The sequence below is a fragment of the Ostrinia nubilalis genome, chromosome Z, assembly GCF_963855985.1.
Source record: "Ostrinia nubilalis chromosome Z, ilOstNubi1.1, whole genome shotgun sequence".
In the NCBI taxonomy this organism is placed as follows: Eukaryota; Metazoa; Arthropoda; class Insecta; order Lepidoptera; family Crambidae; genus Ostrinia; species Ostrinia nubilalis.
Genome location: NC_087119.1, coordinates 27682990 through 27703241, shown reverse-complemented (window position 1 = coordinate 27703241; position 20252 = coordinate 27682990). Strand labels below are relative to the sequence as shown.

The 20252-nt window shown below is 37.5% G+C and overlaps 1 protein-coding gene across 1 annotated transcript; it reads right to left on the bottom strand.

Moving 5' to 3' along the window:
- Positions 1 to 2760: 2760 nt before the first annotated feature.
- On the bottom strand, positions 2761 to 12454 carry LOC135086469 (complement factor D-like). Its single transcript, XM_063981195.1, has 6 exons — positions 12358 to 12454; positions 7504 to 7695; positions 5222 to 5332; positions 3815 to 3895; positions 3555 to 3677; positions 2761 to 2916 (listed from the first exon to the last, which is right to left on the bottom strand). The coding sequence occupies exons 1-6, from the start codon at positions 12452 to 12454 to the stop codon at positions 2777 to 2779; spliced, it is 744 nt and encodes a 247-aa protein (XP_063837265.1). The 3' UTR covers positions 2761 to 2776.
- Between the last annotated feature and the right edge of the window lie 7798 nt (positions 12455 to 20252).

The window sequence follows — 20252 nt, the reverse complement described above, 5'->3', positions numbered from 1 at the left end:
ATGGTCTTTACAGTGAAAAAGATATGGCAGAAGCGATTTTGATGGTTGAAAGCATTATTTTTGAAAATTACTGCCAGATATTGAGGATACGACGACGACGTTAGCTACTTACGTCGAAATGGCAAAATTGACAATCGTCTCTATTTTCCACTTGAACCGAACCTATTATTTTGTTGTAACATTGCGCCCCTTACCCTGTATAACAGTCTACCCCAGATACGGGGCTCAGTGTTACAATCGACTGATTTATTTAAAGTACAATTTAAATTTAGTAGTTCCTAATAATGTTAATGTTTAAGCTATTTCAATTAAAGAGGGATTGTTAAAGTTTATTTTTATACCAAAAACTAGCGGCCGCCCGCGACTTCGTACGCGTGGATCCTGTTTTACCCCCTTTTCCCGAATTTTCTTTGCTATAAACCTCACGGAGCCCGAGACCTTTCCAACGAATGCAAAACCGTGGAAATCGGTTCGTGCGTTCTGGAGTTATAGCGTCAGGGAGGAAAACCCGACTTATTTTTATATAGTAGACTAGCTGATTGAAACAATATTTTTGTCATTCTAGTCCCATACATTTTTTTTGTAACACTGTGCCCCATCTTACCCTACATTTAACAAATCAGCAACCACATTCGTGTCATCCAATATTTTCGGAACTTTGCTTCGCTATTCTTCGCACTGTTCGGTCTACGTACATTGCACAAACGCGGCCGTCAGCATTTTCGCGCATTGGCCTACTTTTTCATTTTAACCATAATTTTAGTTTTATATTCAGTACACGTCGAATCACCATACCAATCGCGAGTGCTCATTACCATTCGACCATTTTAGCGTAATATTAATTATTCGCAATATAGTTATATTTTCTACCAGTGACTTTCATTCATCTATCTACCATCTTCTTTAAATGAGCGGACAGTAACCGAACACACTGTAATTTCAGACACACTTATAACAACAAAATAAAATTAACTGGAGTAAAATACTTAATCCCACTTTCTGTTTACAACTTAAACAAGTGGGTTTGAGTTATAATAAATTTCGTTTGTCACAAATCGTCATAAATTATAGCCTTTATGTTAATTTGGGTTATAAACAGTAATACTGTAAAGTTTCATCAAAATCTGTAGTTTTTGCGTGAAAGAGTAACAACTTCCAGACATTTTCAAACTTTCGCATTAAAATATTAGTAGGATTTACTACACTTCAATGAGAATGTCATGTCACAATAATTTATAACGATTATGATCTTTAGTCGCACTAAATCACCACTATTTACATTTAACCAAATTTTTTATACGTCAAACACTACAAATGTGTACCAACAGATGGCGCTGTTACGAATGCACTATGCTATGGCATACTCCACCGCACGTAGAATCCTGCATCGCGGTGTCGGAGTTTTCTACCCTGCCAAATTTATATAGACAAACCAAGTTGGCCCTTGGTCCCCGAGCCCCCGCTCGAAAGGAAGCACTAAAACCTAGCTTCCATAATGTGGATGAACATTATATCCCACATTGGTGACCCCGACGTGATGTGAGATGTGTGTGACCTACTTAGTTCCATCACCACTATCTTCGGTGATCTTCGGAATCTAATATTAAAATCATAAATAATAAATTAATTTTACTTAGGTATTTCTTGCTTTTTAGTTAACTAATTATTACCTACCTTGATGTTACCACTGAAGGTGGGGAGCACATTGAGACTATATTCATGTCAAGTGTAAAATAAAATTCCCTGCATAATACAGGTTACCATATCGGCAACCTAAAAATACCTTAAACCGTCAGCCCACCTTAAAAACATAAAAGAATACAACTGTTGGTCTATTTGTACCTATAATATTTAAAGAATTACCCTCGAACTCCTAAGCGTTAAGGAGTTGTACCTACCATCACCAGTTCATCATGATGAGATGATGACTATCTGATGCAAACACTTGAATAACTTTATTTATTTATTTTATGGAAAACAAACAGCATATATGCAGTGGCGGCGTAGCATGGGTTGGCACCCGGGGCGATCCCCCCCCCCCCCCGTCATTAGTCCTAAGGCACCCCCTAGGTACCCCCCAAAATTTTGGGGCTAACTACCGATTCGAAGATGAAAGACAATCGCGTATCATGACATAGATCGTAGATTTGCTATGCAGATGCGCCAGTGAGTACTAATCTGCGCGACTTGTGTCACCCCCTGATGCTTGGCACCCGGGGCGGACCGCCCCCACCGCCCCCCCCTTACGCCGCTACTGCATATATGTATTATTAATAGATGAGGCGGTTTATAAACTATACTTATCTATAAAATTAAAAGAATTATCTTCCAACTTCTAAGCATTAAGGAGTTTTTCCTTTATCGTCAGCTCATTAATTTGAGATGACGATTTCCATCATCAATACTTGAATAACTTCAGAAAAAATATGAAAAACGATATACGTGCCTATAAAATTTGAGGGTTGCCCTCGATTTCCCTAGGATCGCATCATCAGATCCTGACTTGGTGACAATGGGACCATCTCAGAAGTGTACCCTATCGAACAACCGAACGGTCACGGCTCAAGATTTTTTTGTCCATTTCGGCGTTCTTTTTACTCTTTTGACGTTGCGTTGACAGTTTTTACCTAAATTCGCGCGGAATATTTTTGTGAAATGGCTCTTAACTCTTCCAAGAAAGCCCTTAGTATACCTAATTTAGTTTGGTACATGATAGATTTTAAGTAGGTAGGAATAGGAAGGTAGTAAAAGTATTTATTGAATAAGAAGCAACGAATTAGTACAAGTTGACTATATTCTCAATCCAATTTCGGTAATAACCAATGTGAAGTATCACGAGAGGTAAATGTCCGCTCTTGTCTCCCCAGGCGATGAGCCCCTTGACCTCGGCGCCGACTAGCATCGCGGAGCCGTGCTCTGCAACGGTTGCAGTACAAATGACTTTTTTGTCCCAAAATTGTGATGTCAAATCAACATGTTTATAAAGGTGGACGTGCACTTGTCCGCGCCGCACGCGCCGCAGTCATCGCATTTTCTCATAGCCTCGCGCACTTGCCCGCATCGTACTCGCGCGCCGCACCTGCCGTCCGCATCGAACGCGACGAATTTCGCGATGCTCTATCTATACTATTTCATATAAAGATTTATAAAGTGCGATGACTGCGGCGCAGTGGCTGATTTACAGTTTTTCCGCCCGTAGGCTAGCGTGGCGTTGGATTTTTATTTAACTTTTATCTTCTGAAATCGAGTAAGCGTCATCTGAAATCTGCCGCCCCTAGGACGCTGCCGCCCCTAGGCCGCGGCCTATACGGCCTATTGACAAATCCAGAGCCCCGATTACGGTAACTTTTAACGTCTACAATCCAGACACGCTTCTCGATTCTGCGATACGATTGGTCGTTCAACAGCGTACGTCAGCTGTTTTGACCAATCGTATCGCAGAATCGAGAAGCGTGTCTGGATTGTAGACGTTAAAAGTTACCGTAATCGGGGCTCAGGACTGCTGCGGTGCGTGCGGCGCGGACAGGTGCGCGTTCACCTTTAGTGTTACCAACCAATAGTATAGTTTTTCTTTAATTGCATGCAGAATTCATAAGATCTTAGTTCGAGGACTGGATTCATATACTGCCGACAGCGTTGTAAGGGTACGGGGCTCACAGGAACGTCCATAGGCAACCCTGCAAACAATCCTGATAATATCATAGGCGCATGTACTAGGTATTCTACTTAGGTTCTTCTGGCTGATCCTAATTACCTACTTACTCCGCCTCTAAACAAACCCTAAACCAGTACGGGGCAGCTAAAGACACGTTACCTGTGATGCCCTCCCATCCCACCACTGACAGGTTGTGCGCGTTCATTTGTAGGTATTCGTCGCTCACATCTGCATCGTCCACTGCCAACATAATTGTTGATTATGTTCATGGTTTTGTATGACAAACGGTATCATTAATTAATAGGTTACAGAATAAAACTGGATCTATCCGAAATCAATGTTTCCGGCCTCTATTAGTATTCCATATACATTTTTTAAATTGAATTGGAAGAAAAAAACTTCTATAATTTTTTTTAAAAAAATCTCAAAAATTTTTTGACCTCTTTTTTGTCGATAAAAATATGTCTAGTTTAATCTATTTTCATATGTACCTACACTTTAACGTGACTCACACTGTATAATAGAGAGAGAGATGGCAACTAATGTATCTATACAATTAATTAGGTATTGTGAGAGCCTGAGAGACTTATTTCCAAGGTAATTTATCATTAAGGTAATCATTTGTAGTGTAATAAGCTTTTTTTAGTAAGTGTTCTTTAACTATACTTTTAAATTTATTAATGGGTAGTTTTTTATAGTCTTCAGGAACTTTGTTATAATAGTGAATACTCTGTCCCATAAAAGTACCATATACTTTTTGAAGTCTAAGATTAGGTATAGCTAATTTATTTTTGTTTCTCGTATTAAAGTTGTGAACGTCGCTATTTTTCAAGTATTTATTTATATTTTGGTGAACAAATATAATACAATTTAAGATGTATTGTGAGGCGGCCGTGAGAATACCAATTTCTTTAAACTTCTCCCTAAGGGATGCTCTTAGTTTCAATTTATAAATGGACCTAATAAGTAGATAAGAGCTGTCCTAACTACGTTTGACAGCCAGGGTGGCCAGCCGAAAAAAAAAAACTAGGTATAAGGGTTCCTTGTCAGGACTACGGAACCTTAAAAAGTATGTCGGTGGCGTAGTTTTGTGGTTGTGGCCTGTAGCCTGTATGTGGGGGCCATATAATGACGAGAAATAGGCTACTGCCGATGGTCCTATCCCGTGCACCCAACACACATGACTTGTGAGCCCTACCTGGCGGCGAGAGCCCTACCCTACCACCATAGCCCACAAGCCTCCTGTCCCCTAACTGGTGAATATGTCAATATGCATTTTCCTGACGTGAAAAAAGAGTATGATAATACCGTCGGAGTATTTTTTACGAGTAGGTAGGTAGGTCCTACCTACTCTCCATTTAAAGCTAAGCGTCCACATGTCGGTATCGTACGCATCGGACGTATCGCACGCAACGGATCGTAGTATTATTTATATGGAACTCATATAAGTGCGTCCATCTGTACGCATCGTACGCATCGCACATCCGATACGATGTGTTTCGTACGATGCGTCCGTTGCGTACGATACCGACAAGTGGACGCTTAGCTTTAATGTACACTCCTTACATCGATAATCATCCGTGAAGATGGGATCTGCTTGTTCGAATAACCCTATGTTGTTGCTGAAATCCTCTCCATTAAAGTGTGAATGCACTACACCCCGGACGATGTCAGTTTCTGAAAAATATATTTTATTAAATTAAAAAGTGCAAGTTGGTGTGTCGTGTACTAATTTGGTGTTACAAACTTAGGTTTCTTTAATTAAAAAATAATTAATAAAATCGGAATAGTTTTAACTAAAAATTTACGATTTTCGCAGACATTGCTTCGTACCAAATTTCAAGATTCTAAGTTCACGGGGAGTACCCAGTAGGTTTTGATTCCCTCGCGAGTGTCGATTTGAGGCATAAACGGCTGTATCTTTTGATTGTGTCGACTGTTTGATTTTTTCACAGCTCCCGGGGATGAGGGACAGTATATGTATAGGTAACTCAAAGGTGACTGACATAGTGATCTTGAATATTCTTAAATTCTTAAATATTCTTGGACATTTTACACTGCGCCGCTAGCCCCAAACTAAGCAAAGCTTGTACTATGGGTACTAGACAACGGATATAAACATACTTAAATACTTTTTTTTGTAAATACATACATATTATACATAGAAAACACCCAGTCCCTTCACAGAAATTAAAATTCATCATTTCAATTTCTGTCCGGCCGGGAATCGAACCCGGGACCTCTCGGCATAGTAGTCCGTTCTGCCCCCCTAGACAAAACGCACTTTTTGATCGAATCGAAAATCGAATCCGTCAAATTCCATACAAAAAAGGGGCTTTTCGACCACTTTTCGACTGGTTTGCGATTATAATGGCACTTTGTCTAGACCCACTGAACCACTACACCAAACGGCCGACTATCAACGCACAGCCCAAACCACTGGACGGATCGGGCTGCATGCAGGTAGATGTTATGACGTAGGCATCCGCTAAGAAAGGATTTTACGAAACTCCACCCCTAAGGGGTTACTAATATAGCCAGGTAATTTTTTCGCTTTGATTTAACACCGCTCTGTTTAATAGGTATTTAAATATCTCATTATCTGTCATCCATTTGCCCGGTTAATAATACCCCGGTTGATATTGTATATTTTATATTTATTTAGTTTCGTGCTATATTCTATGGTCTGCGAGCACGTAGAATTTTATCCAATGACCCCAAGCTACCCATCCTTATCGCTCGCTTAGTTGTATTTTTGTATGATAAAAAATTTAAGGTAGGTAGGTATCTTGCCTTGACCAGTCCCCAAAGGTAGCCTATTCCTTGGCACAGACATGACGTGTGAACCAGCCATCACGCATCGGTTCACTCGACCATATATTCTTTTTTAAACAGAACAAAGTAGGTAAGTATTTGACCGCAATCGCACCTGATGTTAAGTGAGATGCTGTCTAGGATGGTATATAAAACATCTGCCCTGTAAGTGCTTATTCCCTCTCGCCTCGAATTTAGAGAATGTAGCGACCCGCCTCACAACTCACACGCCACTACCCCAGAGAGATTTTACTGAGCATATCATACAAGTCCCAGATAATATCCTTCTAATCCTACCAAGTAGCTAAGTTTAAGGTAAAGTGCAAGGTACGAAAACTACAGACAGAAAAGCAAGTCACCATAATAAAATAGAGAGAGATGGCAACTATTAATACAACATTACAAAATTTATAACTTTATCCACAGTCGCTGGGTCAATTTCCTTAAATATCACTCACTTATTAATTTTACTTTTTGAAAATGTGTATAAATTTGGGACTTTATATATACAGGGTGGAATTTTGTAATGCCACCTGGAGGGAAAGTACTCTTAATACTGTAGATAGAAAATTTTACTGAAAGAAAACATTCCTTTATTTTTGAAAAGAAAGAGAACTGCATTCAAAGATTTTTGATTTTTTTTTTCGAAAATTCACTAGCTACCATACCATACAATTTTCTGTACATAATTAAAATAATTTAAGATTTCATGGTTTTCCTTTCATTTGATTTAAATTCAAATTCAAATTTATCAAGTTTGTTAGAGAGATTTTATCCTTTTATACTTAACCCTAACGATCGATGCAATAAAATACAGGGTGTAATTTTTAACAGATTTTAGATGGTTCGATTCCCGAGTGTGGCAAGCAAATTTTGGAAATCTTTGAATGCAGTTCTATTTCTTTTCAAAAATAAAGGTAGTTATGATTTCTTTGAGAAATTTTTTTTATCTACAATATTAAGAGTACTTTCCCTCCAGGTGACATTACAAAATTCCACCCTGTACAGCATGTTGGAAACTTGCAAAGACTCACCAAAATAGAGATGCGAGTGTAGACGGTATGAGATCTTCCAGGCCGACAGCGAGTGCGCGGAGAGCGGGTGCGCGCGCGCCGCCACGCAGTGCGCCGGCGCGGCCGCCCAGCGCGCGGCGACCCGCACGCCGCCGCACGCGCGCCGCCCGCCCGCGCGCACCAGCGCCGCCCGCCCGCGCCCGCTCGCCGCCTCTGCGTCACAGTCGCAAAAATCTTCGTTCTATTCACTTATCTAGACACGCGGCAGCGTGTCAAGCCAAGTTCATGCAAAGGAACTGGATAGCCAGCGCCGAGTGTAATATTACACGAACCATTTGATGCCACTTTTGACCCTTCTCTAACTCAAAACCTCTTTAACGTAAACACATAAAACTAGGGGAAAGTAGGAGGCTTCCGGCGACTGGGACCGCAATTAACTGGGACCGCGGTCCCAGTCGCCGGAACCGTAAAAAATAAATAATTTTCTTCCGGCAACTGGGACCACTCATAGATAACTTACAAAAATATATTATTCAGGCTAAAATCGGTACAGTCATAAGAAAAAAAAAATCTAAATTATTTGTTTGAATTATCATTGACTCGTTCTAGATATGATTTTATACTATGCACTTAGCAATAAGTAGATTAAGCTAGGCCATTTTTACATAATTACATACATTAATACAAATACTAATATTGGACTGAATACTTTAAAACATTTTCTACCAGTAAATTATTATTTACTGAATTTCATGTATGTAGTACAACATATTTTAATGCTTATTATTTTTCCCCTTAGAATCTACTATAAATCTACTATAAGTCCTATAAATCAAACGAATTATTTTTTTATTAAATCAATATAACCAAGCTATGGTGTATAAAGCTTCGTCGATTTAAAGGTCAATAAGCCCTTTTTAAATATACATTTTATATTAATAAATTATGTTTTTAAATTAAAAAGGATTTTTCTTCAATTATTTCACCTAAAAATGTTTAGTGTGACTGTACATTGTTTTATTTCAGTTATCATTTACGAGTGGTCCCAGTTGCCGGAAGAATATTATTTAATTTTTAAGGATCCGGCGACTGGGACCGCGGTCCCAGTTAATTGCGGTCCCAGTCGCCGGAAGCCTCGAAAGTGAGAAAGTGAGGCGAAAGTAGTACGAGATGATCCCCTTAAGCGGGAATCGCTGTAACATGCATATTTTTCCAGGTAAACCAAAAATAAAGACGATTACTACTAGTATATTAATCTATCCAATTTTCATAATACTCAAAATCAGAAATTACCTAATTGAAGTTTCAATAAAATATTTAATTTTTTGCAAAACCTTACAAAGTAATCATCTTGTACTCCCCGGTGGGTAAGATGATCCCTCAGGTAGGGGTAAGATGATTCCTATGATTCTATTCTATGATCTATTCCTTTCTTTTCTGAGTACTTACCTAATTATGTGAAAAAATCGTTCAAAAGTAGCAAAAAATATTATATTTACGAATTGATGACGAAGATAACTTGTCTTATTCTCCCTTAGCATCTGCGTTTAAATTTTAAACGCTTTTTGGTAGGTGCTGTGTTGCATATATCAGAAATAAATTCACCAGCTTCATCACCTTATATTCCTTAATTACCATAATACAGACACTCCGTATCATCTTCTTCAGACTCAGGTGAGTTATATGAATTCTCTTTCTTTTATTTACTTCCCTATACCTAGTAGGTATAGGGTCCACTGCCTTTTTTGTTTTGATCCCCAGGGATCATCTTGTACATATAGAAAGGAATCCTCTTGCCCCAAGCAAGTCCCACTTTTTGTTCAATGTTTGCTAACATAATCTACAAGTAAGTACGCGACTATTTTTAACCGACTTCAAAAAAGGAGGAGGTTATATGTTCGACTGTATGTATTTTTTTTTCTATGTATGTTCACCGATTACTCCGTCAATTGTGGACCGATTTTCAAAATTCTTTTTTTGTTCGATAGGGTATACTTCTGAGGTGGTCCCATTGTCACCAAGTCAGGATCTGATGATGGGATCCTAGGGAAATCGAGGGCAACCCTCAAATTTTATAGGCACGTATATCGTTTTTCAAACTTTTTCTTAAGTTATTCAAGTATTTGCTCCTGGAAATCATCATCTCATATTGATGAGCTGATGATAGAAGGTAAAACTCCTTAATGCTTAGGAGTTGGAGAATAATTCTTTTAATTTTATAGATAAGTATAGTTTCTAAAGTTATTCAAGTGTTTACATCAGATATTCATCATCTCATCATGATGAATTGGTCATGGTAGGTACAACTCCTTAATGCTTAGGAGTTGGAGGATAATTCTTTAAATATTATAAGTACAAATAGACCAACAGTTGTATTCTTTCATGTTTTTAAGGTGGGCTGACGGTTTAGGGTCTTTTAGGTTTCCTATATGGTAACCTGTATTTTGTATGGAATATTATTTACACTAGACATGAAGAATATGGTGTCAATGTACTGCCTACCTTCAGTGGTAACATCAAGGTAATAATTCGTTCGTTCGTTCGTTCGTTTCAGCCAAATGACGTCCACTGCTGGACAAATAATTAGTTAACTAAAAAGCAAGAAATAAGTAAAATTTTATAAAAAAAAATAAAACCGACTCCAAAAAACCTACACTAAAAAGTAGAAAAATAATTAATAATTTCCTACTTATTTATTAGGACGAATTAATATTTATGTAGGTATACCATGATTGATACTTTTGGAGTCGGTGCAGGCAAACTTTACATGTTTCTTATCTTGGCACCGACTCCAGAAGTATCAATCATGGTATACTACATAAATATTAATTCGTCCTAATAAATAAGTAGGAAATTAGTAATTATTTTTCTACTTTTTAGTGTAGGTTTTTTGGAGTCGGTTTTATTTTCACATGACCAAAATATTAAAATTAAACATAATAGAAAACCTCAAACACAACAGTTATTACATAATTTAATATTGTTTGAATAAAAGTAACATAAGCTCAAAGACACTCTCCTCTTAGATCAGCCACATACACAATTTTAAAATAGACGTCGTGTATCGCTCACGCGACCATTTCACCATTACGATATGACTGAGGTGGGGAGGTGTCCCTGTGGGCTGAGCCATGAGCTGAGTGTGAGTTTATATCAAACGCGCTCACTAGTGATGCAAAATGTATAAAAATTTTAGTTTTTGAACGTTCCCGCTAGGGGCGCTGTGCATTTCGTCATACATTTAATGTCATTTTTTGACGCGCTCAACCTGGTGAGCGCGTTTGATGTAAACTCACACTAGGCCACACTATGTTTTACCAGTGAAAGAAATTACATAAATGACGTTAGTGGTTTCAGCACAATCGCGAACGATCATCTTACCCCAGGGGATTAACAGACAGACAGAAGATCCCGAGATTACGTCCCTTACAATTTAACAAATATACCTACAAACACACAAACTTTACCTCTTTATAATATTAGTATAGATAATAAATATTTTTAATTCTGATAAAAGCTGTCCTATGGTACCTGAACTTACCGTGAACTTGTCCTTGGGTACCGTACCATGGGCCACCCCTAAGCCGCCTATTTAATTTTATATTTAACGTACATAAATGATTTCATACTTATTTATCACATTTATCGTATGTAACATAGACACGACTCTTTACAAAACCCTAGAAAAAATTCAAAGGTGTTAGATCCCATGACCTTGGCGGTCGGGCCTTTTGAAAGTTTCACTGTGACATGGTTTCACGCAAATCATCTGAACGTTACACGCGCTGCAGCGCTGTCTTCATCCATATCACCATAAATTCCAATTAGTTTACAAAAAAAAAACGGTTACCTATCATGCGCCAAAACCGCTCACAGGGAGACTATTAAGTTGACCATAATCTTTCCACAAAAGTCGATAGATACATCATGGTTCCTACAATCTGTAGAACCACAATTAACCCGTAGAGCAATGGTAAAGCGAGTATTTTGTAAATGTAGGGTTACAATAAACTAACATCTGACATTTGAAACACGCGCCATTAAACTAACAACTAAAAATGTACAGCGTTGCCAAGCCGTTAGATTTTTAAAAGACTGGCTGCCTTCTTCTAACACATAGGATCGACTGTATGCACAACTATCTTAGCGAACACCACTGTCTACGGTAAAAACAAAACTCTAACCCCTTACTAATAAAAGTTATTCACTCGTTGAACACTTGATTAAAGTGACGTTAAAGTTTGTGACTCCTGGCAAGTAGGCAGGTATAGAGCATCTGGATGTTCCAATTCATCAGCGTGAGTATCTCCTGAATCTCAAACCCCTTAATACTAAACAAAGAGACAAGACATTCGGAACCATAGATGAAATGCCACTCCCTGTGTAAGTAAGTTATCTTTTTTCAACTGTAATTAAAATAAATAAGTTGAGGCGCGAGTCTTCAGGTCTTTGATCGAAGATATTATTATAATATCCACTAAACTGCGCAAACTCGGGATACCTATTTAGCTCTAATGACATAAAAGTCTCAAAATCCTTGCCAGGAAGATCAGTTCTGCCAGAATGTCGTGTGGCCTTACTGGGGTTCCGCTACTGACATTGAAGCTCTCTTTATCCTACAAAAATATCAATACCTACGTGCAAATTTATTGTTTCATCGAGCGCCTTCTATTAGGTTCAATTCGATCTCGCAAAGGAATCTCGTAGGTACAGAAGTTCTGGGCTATGTAGGTACCTACCTTCTTTCCTTCTTCTCAGCACCAGTCCATATTATGCTGTCCAGAAGTTGCTGGTGGTAAGCTACATTTGGAACGTGTATAGGTGCCTCGAAAAGGGCCTATTATACTACTGAAGTATTTGAAGTAGAGCACGCACGGGAGGGAGCGCGCGCGCGGCGGGAGACGCGCCACGCGTCGCCGGCGTGCGGCGCGCGCCACAGGTGTGCGAAGTACACCAGCACCAGCACCAGCATTAATACAAATGTCACAACTAAATGTATAAATAGACATTTTTCACCTCGCGAAAATTTTGACTCCTTTCTAATATTTCCCCTAGATGACATGTTTGTTAAAAACACGCAAATCGACGTGGTCACGATTTGAGACTGAGGTCTACTTTGACCAACAAACGAGTTTAACAAACATTTAGGTTCATGGTGCGGAATGTTGTTGTTTCCACAACAGATACTTATAGAATTAAACATGAAAAGTAATCAAATCGGAAACAATTCCCAATAAAAAATACTGCCCTACTCGAACAAAAATTGGCATTTGAACTATAATATTTTCAAACGGATCCCTAAATCGAAAAAAGTCTTTAAAACCCCTAAGCCATTTTAAAAGACCTATCATATAGAAGATGATAAAAATGACCCACTTTACATGTAGGGGAGCGAGCTACACTAAAAAAAATTTTTTTTCTAAATTTTATTCTACCACTTTCTCGGCATGATTAATAAACATACATACCTCAACTAAATTAGGTACCTACAGCTCTTTAGTGCCAATAGTTTCCAAGCAAAACCTCGGACGGACATGACGAAACTATAAGGGTTCCTTGTCAGCAGGACTACGGAACCCTAAAAAAGAATCCAAAAAAAGCGCATTAAAAATAGAAAAATAATTTCGTTAATAAATAATCTTTGGCAGTCTAGGTGACAGTTAAGCTGACTGTACTCGCACTAGGTTTGGCTTAAAATTTTAGGCCATTTATTGGCGAGCATAAACCCCAAAAATTATAATTAAAAAAAAACTTTTTTAAAAACAAGCTTTATTCTAAAATGCAGAAAGTTGTAATAAAACGAAAAAAATAATTTTATGCAAGGTTCAAATAATTTCGAAAGCTTGTACATGTTACGGTCAAAGTGATAAATGTGAAAATTATGAATAATCGCCGGTTATTATGAATAATTATCGCATGATTTGGTAAATGTGATTAATATGAGGTCATTTATGTGTGTATAAAACTAAATAGGCGGCTTAGGGGTGGCCCAAGGGCCACCCCCGCCGCACCTTAACCTATGTTTCACTTTAAATCAAACATTATGTTATAGGCATCATGGAAAAGTAATATCATGCAAGAAACACTCCAAACTCATATAAGCCAAATTATATTAAATGATATCAAAACGTTCAAAAGTTTGGCTGTACACGAGCAAGTACACAAGATGTTGTTCTTTTTTATGAAATTTGTTAGTACTAAGCTTGAATTAAATGTGATTCATTTATCACTTTTACCGCGACTGTCGGTAATTATTCATAATAACCGGTTATTATTAATAATTTTCAATTTATCACATTAACCGTAACATAGTTACATAACTACTTATCACACATGGAATTTATTCCTCTTTTTTTCTGTTTGCGCTACAAGCTTTCGAAATTATTTGAACCTTGCATAAAATTATTTTTTTCGTTTTAGTACAACTGCATTTTAGAATAAAGCTTGTTTTTAAAAAAGTTTTTTTTATTATAATTTTATTTCATACTTTTTAGTTGTTTCTCAATCTCAGGGCCCTGGTCATCATTTAGCACCAAAGTGATCGGGAAGACAAATCCAACGAACCCAAACTCGATGTGTTTGAGCCGATTCGTTTAGGAGTTCCTATGGCCACCTCCGGAATCCATCATCAGGACCCTGGAAATTATCTAGTAGTAAGTGATTGAAAAGACAAATCCAACGAACCCAAATTCGATGCGATTGCGCCGTTTCGTTTAGAAGTTCCTATGGCCACCTCCTGACTCCATCATCAGACCAGCTCAATGGTACCATAATATTGCATTGTCATCGTACTTACATAAGTAGGTATACCAAATTTCAGCTCAATCGGTTGAGGGGAATTGGTCTTAAATTCAGTTGCAAGATTTGTCCCAGTCCCACACATACTAACAAGTGAAGTCAATATACAGCTTGTAATAAAACAGGCCATTTTGTTGTATATGTTACGGCTATAGATAGGTATGAACATAAACTTAAGATTAGCCGGCTAAACTTAAGTTTATCTTCGACGAGGTGTTAATGTTAGTTTCTTCTATCTTTAGCCGGCTAAACTTAAGTGTAACCGCAGGCCCTTGGCTAAAAATGTAAAAGAAAATGGAAAAGGAAACAATGTAATAATGTTTACTATTTTGACCTAAACTTTATTAAAAAATAATCACTTTCATTACACATACTTTTATGTAACTATGTAGGTATTCAAAATTACAATTATTTCAATAACAAGATATTAATTACTTAAAATAATATCTACCTAATCATTAAAATAAAATAATAAGGAACCATTTGGTTATTGCAGGATCTTCTGTAAGTATTTAAAATTACAAAATGCGCGTTGTCTCTTCACCGCCCCCTCAAGCCCTCCGCCCGCCTGACGCGCCCATCGAATACATTTTTAGCCGTTTCGTTTTGGCTAATGTGCACATTAGCCGGCTAAAGATGGAATATCACGACGCAAACTAACATGTTATCGAACTTTAGCTGCTTCTCGCAGATAAACTTAAGTTTAGCCGGCTAATCTTAAGTTTATGTTCACACCTATCTTTAGCCGTAACATATATAATTTACTAGCTTTTGCCCGCGGCTTCACCCGCGTGAAATTTCGTTTGTCACAGATCGTCATAAATTATAGCCTATGAGCCTATTATGTTATTCTGGGTTATAAACAATAATACTGTAAAGTTTCATCAAAATCCGTTCAGTAGTTTTTGCGTGAAAGAGTAACAAACATCCAGACATCCAAACTTTCGCATTTATAATTGAAGATCAAACGAACTTAACAAGTGAAGTTCGATCAATATTATGTGAGCAGCTTCATTCGACGCGATTTACGTTTAACATGGTGTAGTAGCGCCATCTACCATAGGCCTTTGCACAGATTAGTTTAAAGTTTTTTTTTTTTTTTATTGGCAACACTGGTAAGCATGGTGGGACGCTCCGATTTTCACGGTCGTCATTTTGTTTAAAGTTAATTTTATTATTTATTTTATTCCAGAAGGGCTGGGGGCCCAGTATGAAGTACTTCATTTAGGGTGGGTGTTGGTAAATCGCGTCGAATGAAGCTGCTCACATAATATTGATCGAACTTCACTTGTTAAGTTCGTTTGATCTTCAATTATGTTTCGCAGCTTCATTCTTTGCGATTTACGTTTAACATGGTGTAGGATGTTTAACGCAATGATAATAAAATAAATAATTGACAATGTAAACGATGATGATTTGAGTATAAATAAAATATGATTTCTTTCTTACTTTATTAATTTAATAATAGTAAACATGAACTAAAATATTTCTTATTAGAGTACATTATACAAACGATTAGTACATTAATTAATCCTCATTTTGGCAGGAATCAAGTAACGATTCGGCGAACTCATTATTATTTATAACATTCTTGTTATAGAATCGAGCAAAAGCAGATGATGAGTTGGACCATCCAGCAGTCTTTTTAATTAACTCTATACTAACACCTAACTTATTTGCCTTTGACGTACTTGCATGTCGTGTACTATGACCAGTAAATATTGATGTATCAACAATCAACACCACTTTCATGTAAAGTATCTTTTAACCAATGGCTGATAGTTTGAAAGCTAACTTTTGAATGTGGCTTTTTAAGGCTGATAAATAGATTATTAGTGTTTCCGCGTAATATTTTAGTTTTTTCTATATATGATTGTAAACATCGGGCTGGACATATTTCTGGCCGAGAATTATAGAATGGAAGTCTTAGAACTGGTTGTGTCGAGTTTAATTTTGTTGTCTTTATAACATCGGGAATTTTGATAATAACTTCGTTAGAATTTGTAAAAATATTGCTAATTTTAATTAAAGATAAGGTCTGTACACGATGTGCAGTTACTAAGGCAAGTAAGGCAACTGTTTTCTTGGAAAGTGTTTTCAAATCAAGACTATCATTGGGCCATTGTTGGGCCAAGAAACTTAATACAATGTTTGGATCCCATGTTAAGTTGTACTTAGGATTTGTTGGCCTTAATTTAAAAACACCCTTCATGAAACGTTTTAACCTTTCATCATCGAGATTATTACCTAGTAATAGAGATAAATCGGATTTATAAGAGTTGATTGTCCCATACTTGGCACCATTATCAAATATTTCTGTCAGAAAGTGAATGATTATTGGTATGGATCCACATGTATAATCATAATTATGTTTGGAACAATAACTTATCCAGGCTTTTATGCAACCATCATATTGTTTGTAAGTATTATTTGACAAGGATGACAGCATTATTTCTACAGATCGTGGTGACAAAAATTTATTTAGTAAAGTTTTCCGGATAATCTCGCGGCAACCAATATTAAGCTGCGGTGAAGGCTGTGGCTCGATCTGTAAGGAGATTTTAATAGTTTACTATCAGGTGTAAAATAGACAACTTCCGATTGGCATATTCTATTGAATAGAGGATACCAGGGTTGTGTTGGCCAGTATGGGACAACAACGATACCTTCTGCATTATCAGATATGATTTTTTGAATCATTTTTAAGACCATAGAGATTGGTGGAAAGGCGTAAAAATTTAAATCTGTCCATGAAATCGTAAACGCATCAACGGCCCATGCATCAGGCTCATTTTTCCAGGTAACGTATAAATCACATTTAGAATTGCAACGACTGGCAAATAAATCAACATCTGGTGTACCCAATTTTTGTTTTATTTTTTCGTATGCATGGTTACACAATTCCCACTCCGTATCTTTAAACTTTTTTCTAGATAGCTTATCAGCCTCAGTATTCTGTTTTGTATTGATGTATGATGCAAAAACTAAAATGCGACGCCTTTCACACCATTCCCAAAGATCTCGTGTCTCATTATTGAGATGTGGGTATTGAACACTACCCATTCTGTTTATACATGAGATCGCTGTAACATTATCTATTCTCAATAACAATTCACAATCATGACAATCATTAGCAAATACTTTAAGTCCGAATAGAGCTGCTTTCAGTTCTAACTGATTTATATGTAAATTCGTTTCATATTCCTTCCAATGACCATATGACTCATCTCCATTACAAAATGCACCCCAACCCGTGGATGAGGCGTCGGTGTATATTTCTTTTAAATAATTATTTGTTTTTATGGAAGAGTAACCAAGATCTATGTTGTTAAGCCACCAGTAAAGATCTTCTCTAATAAAATTTGGTAATAAATTGATTTGATTGTAACTATCATTTTTTAACAATGTTCTAAACTTGAGTTGTTCAAATAGTTTCGTATGCATCCACGAGTATTGTATTGCAGGGCAAGCCGATACCAAAAGACCAATTACTCTGGCAAAATCTCGTAATTTACATTTGAGAGTTTCTAAACAATTTTGAACATAGCATTTAATTTTTTCTTTTTTATCTAAGGGTAATTCTAATGTCATTTTTCGAGAATCGAAAATAAAACCCAGAAATTTACAACGATAGTTCGGAAGTAGGCAACTCTTTTCGTTATTTATAATAAATCCTAATTTCTGAAGTAATATAAAAGTTTTCTGTACATTAATATTGCAATCATTAAAGTCCCTTCCAATGCAAAATATATCGTCCAAGTACACTACTGAGATCATATTTTGGGAACGTAGATATTCCATTACAGGTTTCAATAATTTGGTGAATACGTATGGAGCTGTGCTTAAACCAAACGGTAAACAGTTAAATTCATATAGGGTTCCGTTATAATTAAAACGTAAATATTTCCTGTGATTTTTAGCTATGTTTATAAAAAAGTATGCGTCTTTTAGGTCTACTGACGCCATATAGCATTCTTTAGTTATTAATTTAATTGCTGTTCGATAATCCTCCATTTTGAAATGGCTAGTCAGTACGAATTTATTTAATTGTTTTAAATTTAAGATAAAACGTTTTTCGCCGTTTGGTTTAGGCACTAGAAACACGTTAGATATGAATTCACCTTCCTGATGACAACACTCTGATATTGCATTGATATTAATTAATTTTTTAATTGCCTTAACAAACTCGGAATGTTCTTGTTTTGATTTTGGTACAGTACATGGACTTTCAGAACGAGTAGGAGTAGAAATGAATGGTATTTCATATCCCTTAATCCATGACAATAAAGTTGCATCATCAGTTATTTGAGACCATTGTAAGTTGTAATATTGTAAACGGCCAGCGTATTGATTTACCTGTGTATTTATCGACGGTAATTCCTCGTGTTCGGCGAAGGTGCTTTCGGCGGAGGCGGCGGGGGGCGCGAGTAGGTCGGCGCGCGTGTTTGCCGCCCTGGAGGTCGTCCTCGCGATGACTCGCTGGTTCTGTTCGGTGGTCTTCTTTGAGTTGGACCCCTGAAGTTTAAATTCCTCTTAGGGTTACTTTTAGAGTTCATTGTCTTGCTTGAAGATGCAACTGGATTGGTCTTAAGAAGGGATTCACCCGTCTTTTGAACGGTTTTGGCAACCTTTAACTTTTCTGCCAAATCCTCGCCAAATAAGTATTTATCGCGATTTGCATTAGAGAGCGTGTCGCGTAGACTTGTGTTGATGGAACTCATAAGTATGCTGCGCCGAGTTTTTGTTTCCACATTATGGCTGTCGCATAAAATGCGGCAAGCGTCACTTAGAGGTTGAAGGAGCGCTTGTTTTGAAGTCTCGTTTCTTAAAATCATCTCTGAGACTTGAGAAAGCGCAGCTAAAGCAACCCCAATCTGATTTTGCTTTTGCATTATAGTTGTGTCTCTTTTAGCCAGAACCTCTGGGAAGGCAGCCTTAGCTTCGGGGTTCAATAAGGGTGCCACTAAAAAGTGACAGTTAGCCGGTATGAGGTATTTCTTCGAGATCGACTCTTTCACTTCCTTTGGCAAACCTTTGAGCAATATATCCTGCCAACGGGAAGCGATGTCTTTATGAATGCTTTTCCCCAATGCTAAATCTGGCTGTGGAGCTTCGCCCAAAATTTGTAAGATGTCATCATCCAGTTCAGTCTCCTCCTCTTGGTTTGAGACGTTAGTGGAACCGATATCTGGAGCGGTAGAGGGTCCTGGTACTGCCAAAGGAAGGTCCACCTTCACATTCGATTCTTTGGGTTCGAGATCACGCGATGGCGTTCTTGGTATAGGAGAGATCAAACTAGGCATGTCTAAACCTGCTTCTCCGTGATTGATTGGGGATGCTCTCGGTGTGGCTGCCGGCGAGCTTGATGGTGTCAGCGAGGGCAAAACTTGCAACTCGATATCTGAATCTGCGTAACAAACAAACTGCATGTTACATTTGAACATTACGGTTGAAATTCAACCGATAAAACCAACATTACCGCCAACGACAGTCGTTGATTTTTATGGTTTATTAATATCCGCCAACGGCGGTAGTTATGTACTTAGTAATTAACATTCGTAGTTATTAACGACAAAAATTTTATATAATAATTTTTTACTGAATTTATCATCCGCCAACGGCGGGGTAGTTATTGTTAGAATTATTATCAACGATAATAATTTTTGAGAATTTACGAGAAATTAACACTTCTTTTTAAAATATTTTGTCAACGACAGTCACTATTAAAATATTAGTATAATTTGCACCTACCGTCATCATCCGACGAGATAACACGTCTCCGTCGCTGTAATTTCCTTTCCAACTTCTTTATTTTCTTGGTAATTCTTTCTTCTTCTTCTCGTTTTCTTTTCCCCATTATATGGCTTGTAGTGCTTGTAGTTTGTGTGCGCAGGCTACGGTGAGATAACACAGAATGACGACCGTGAAAATCGGAGCGTCCCACCATGCTTACCAGTGTTGCCAATAAAAAA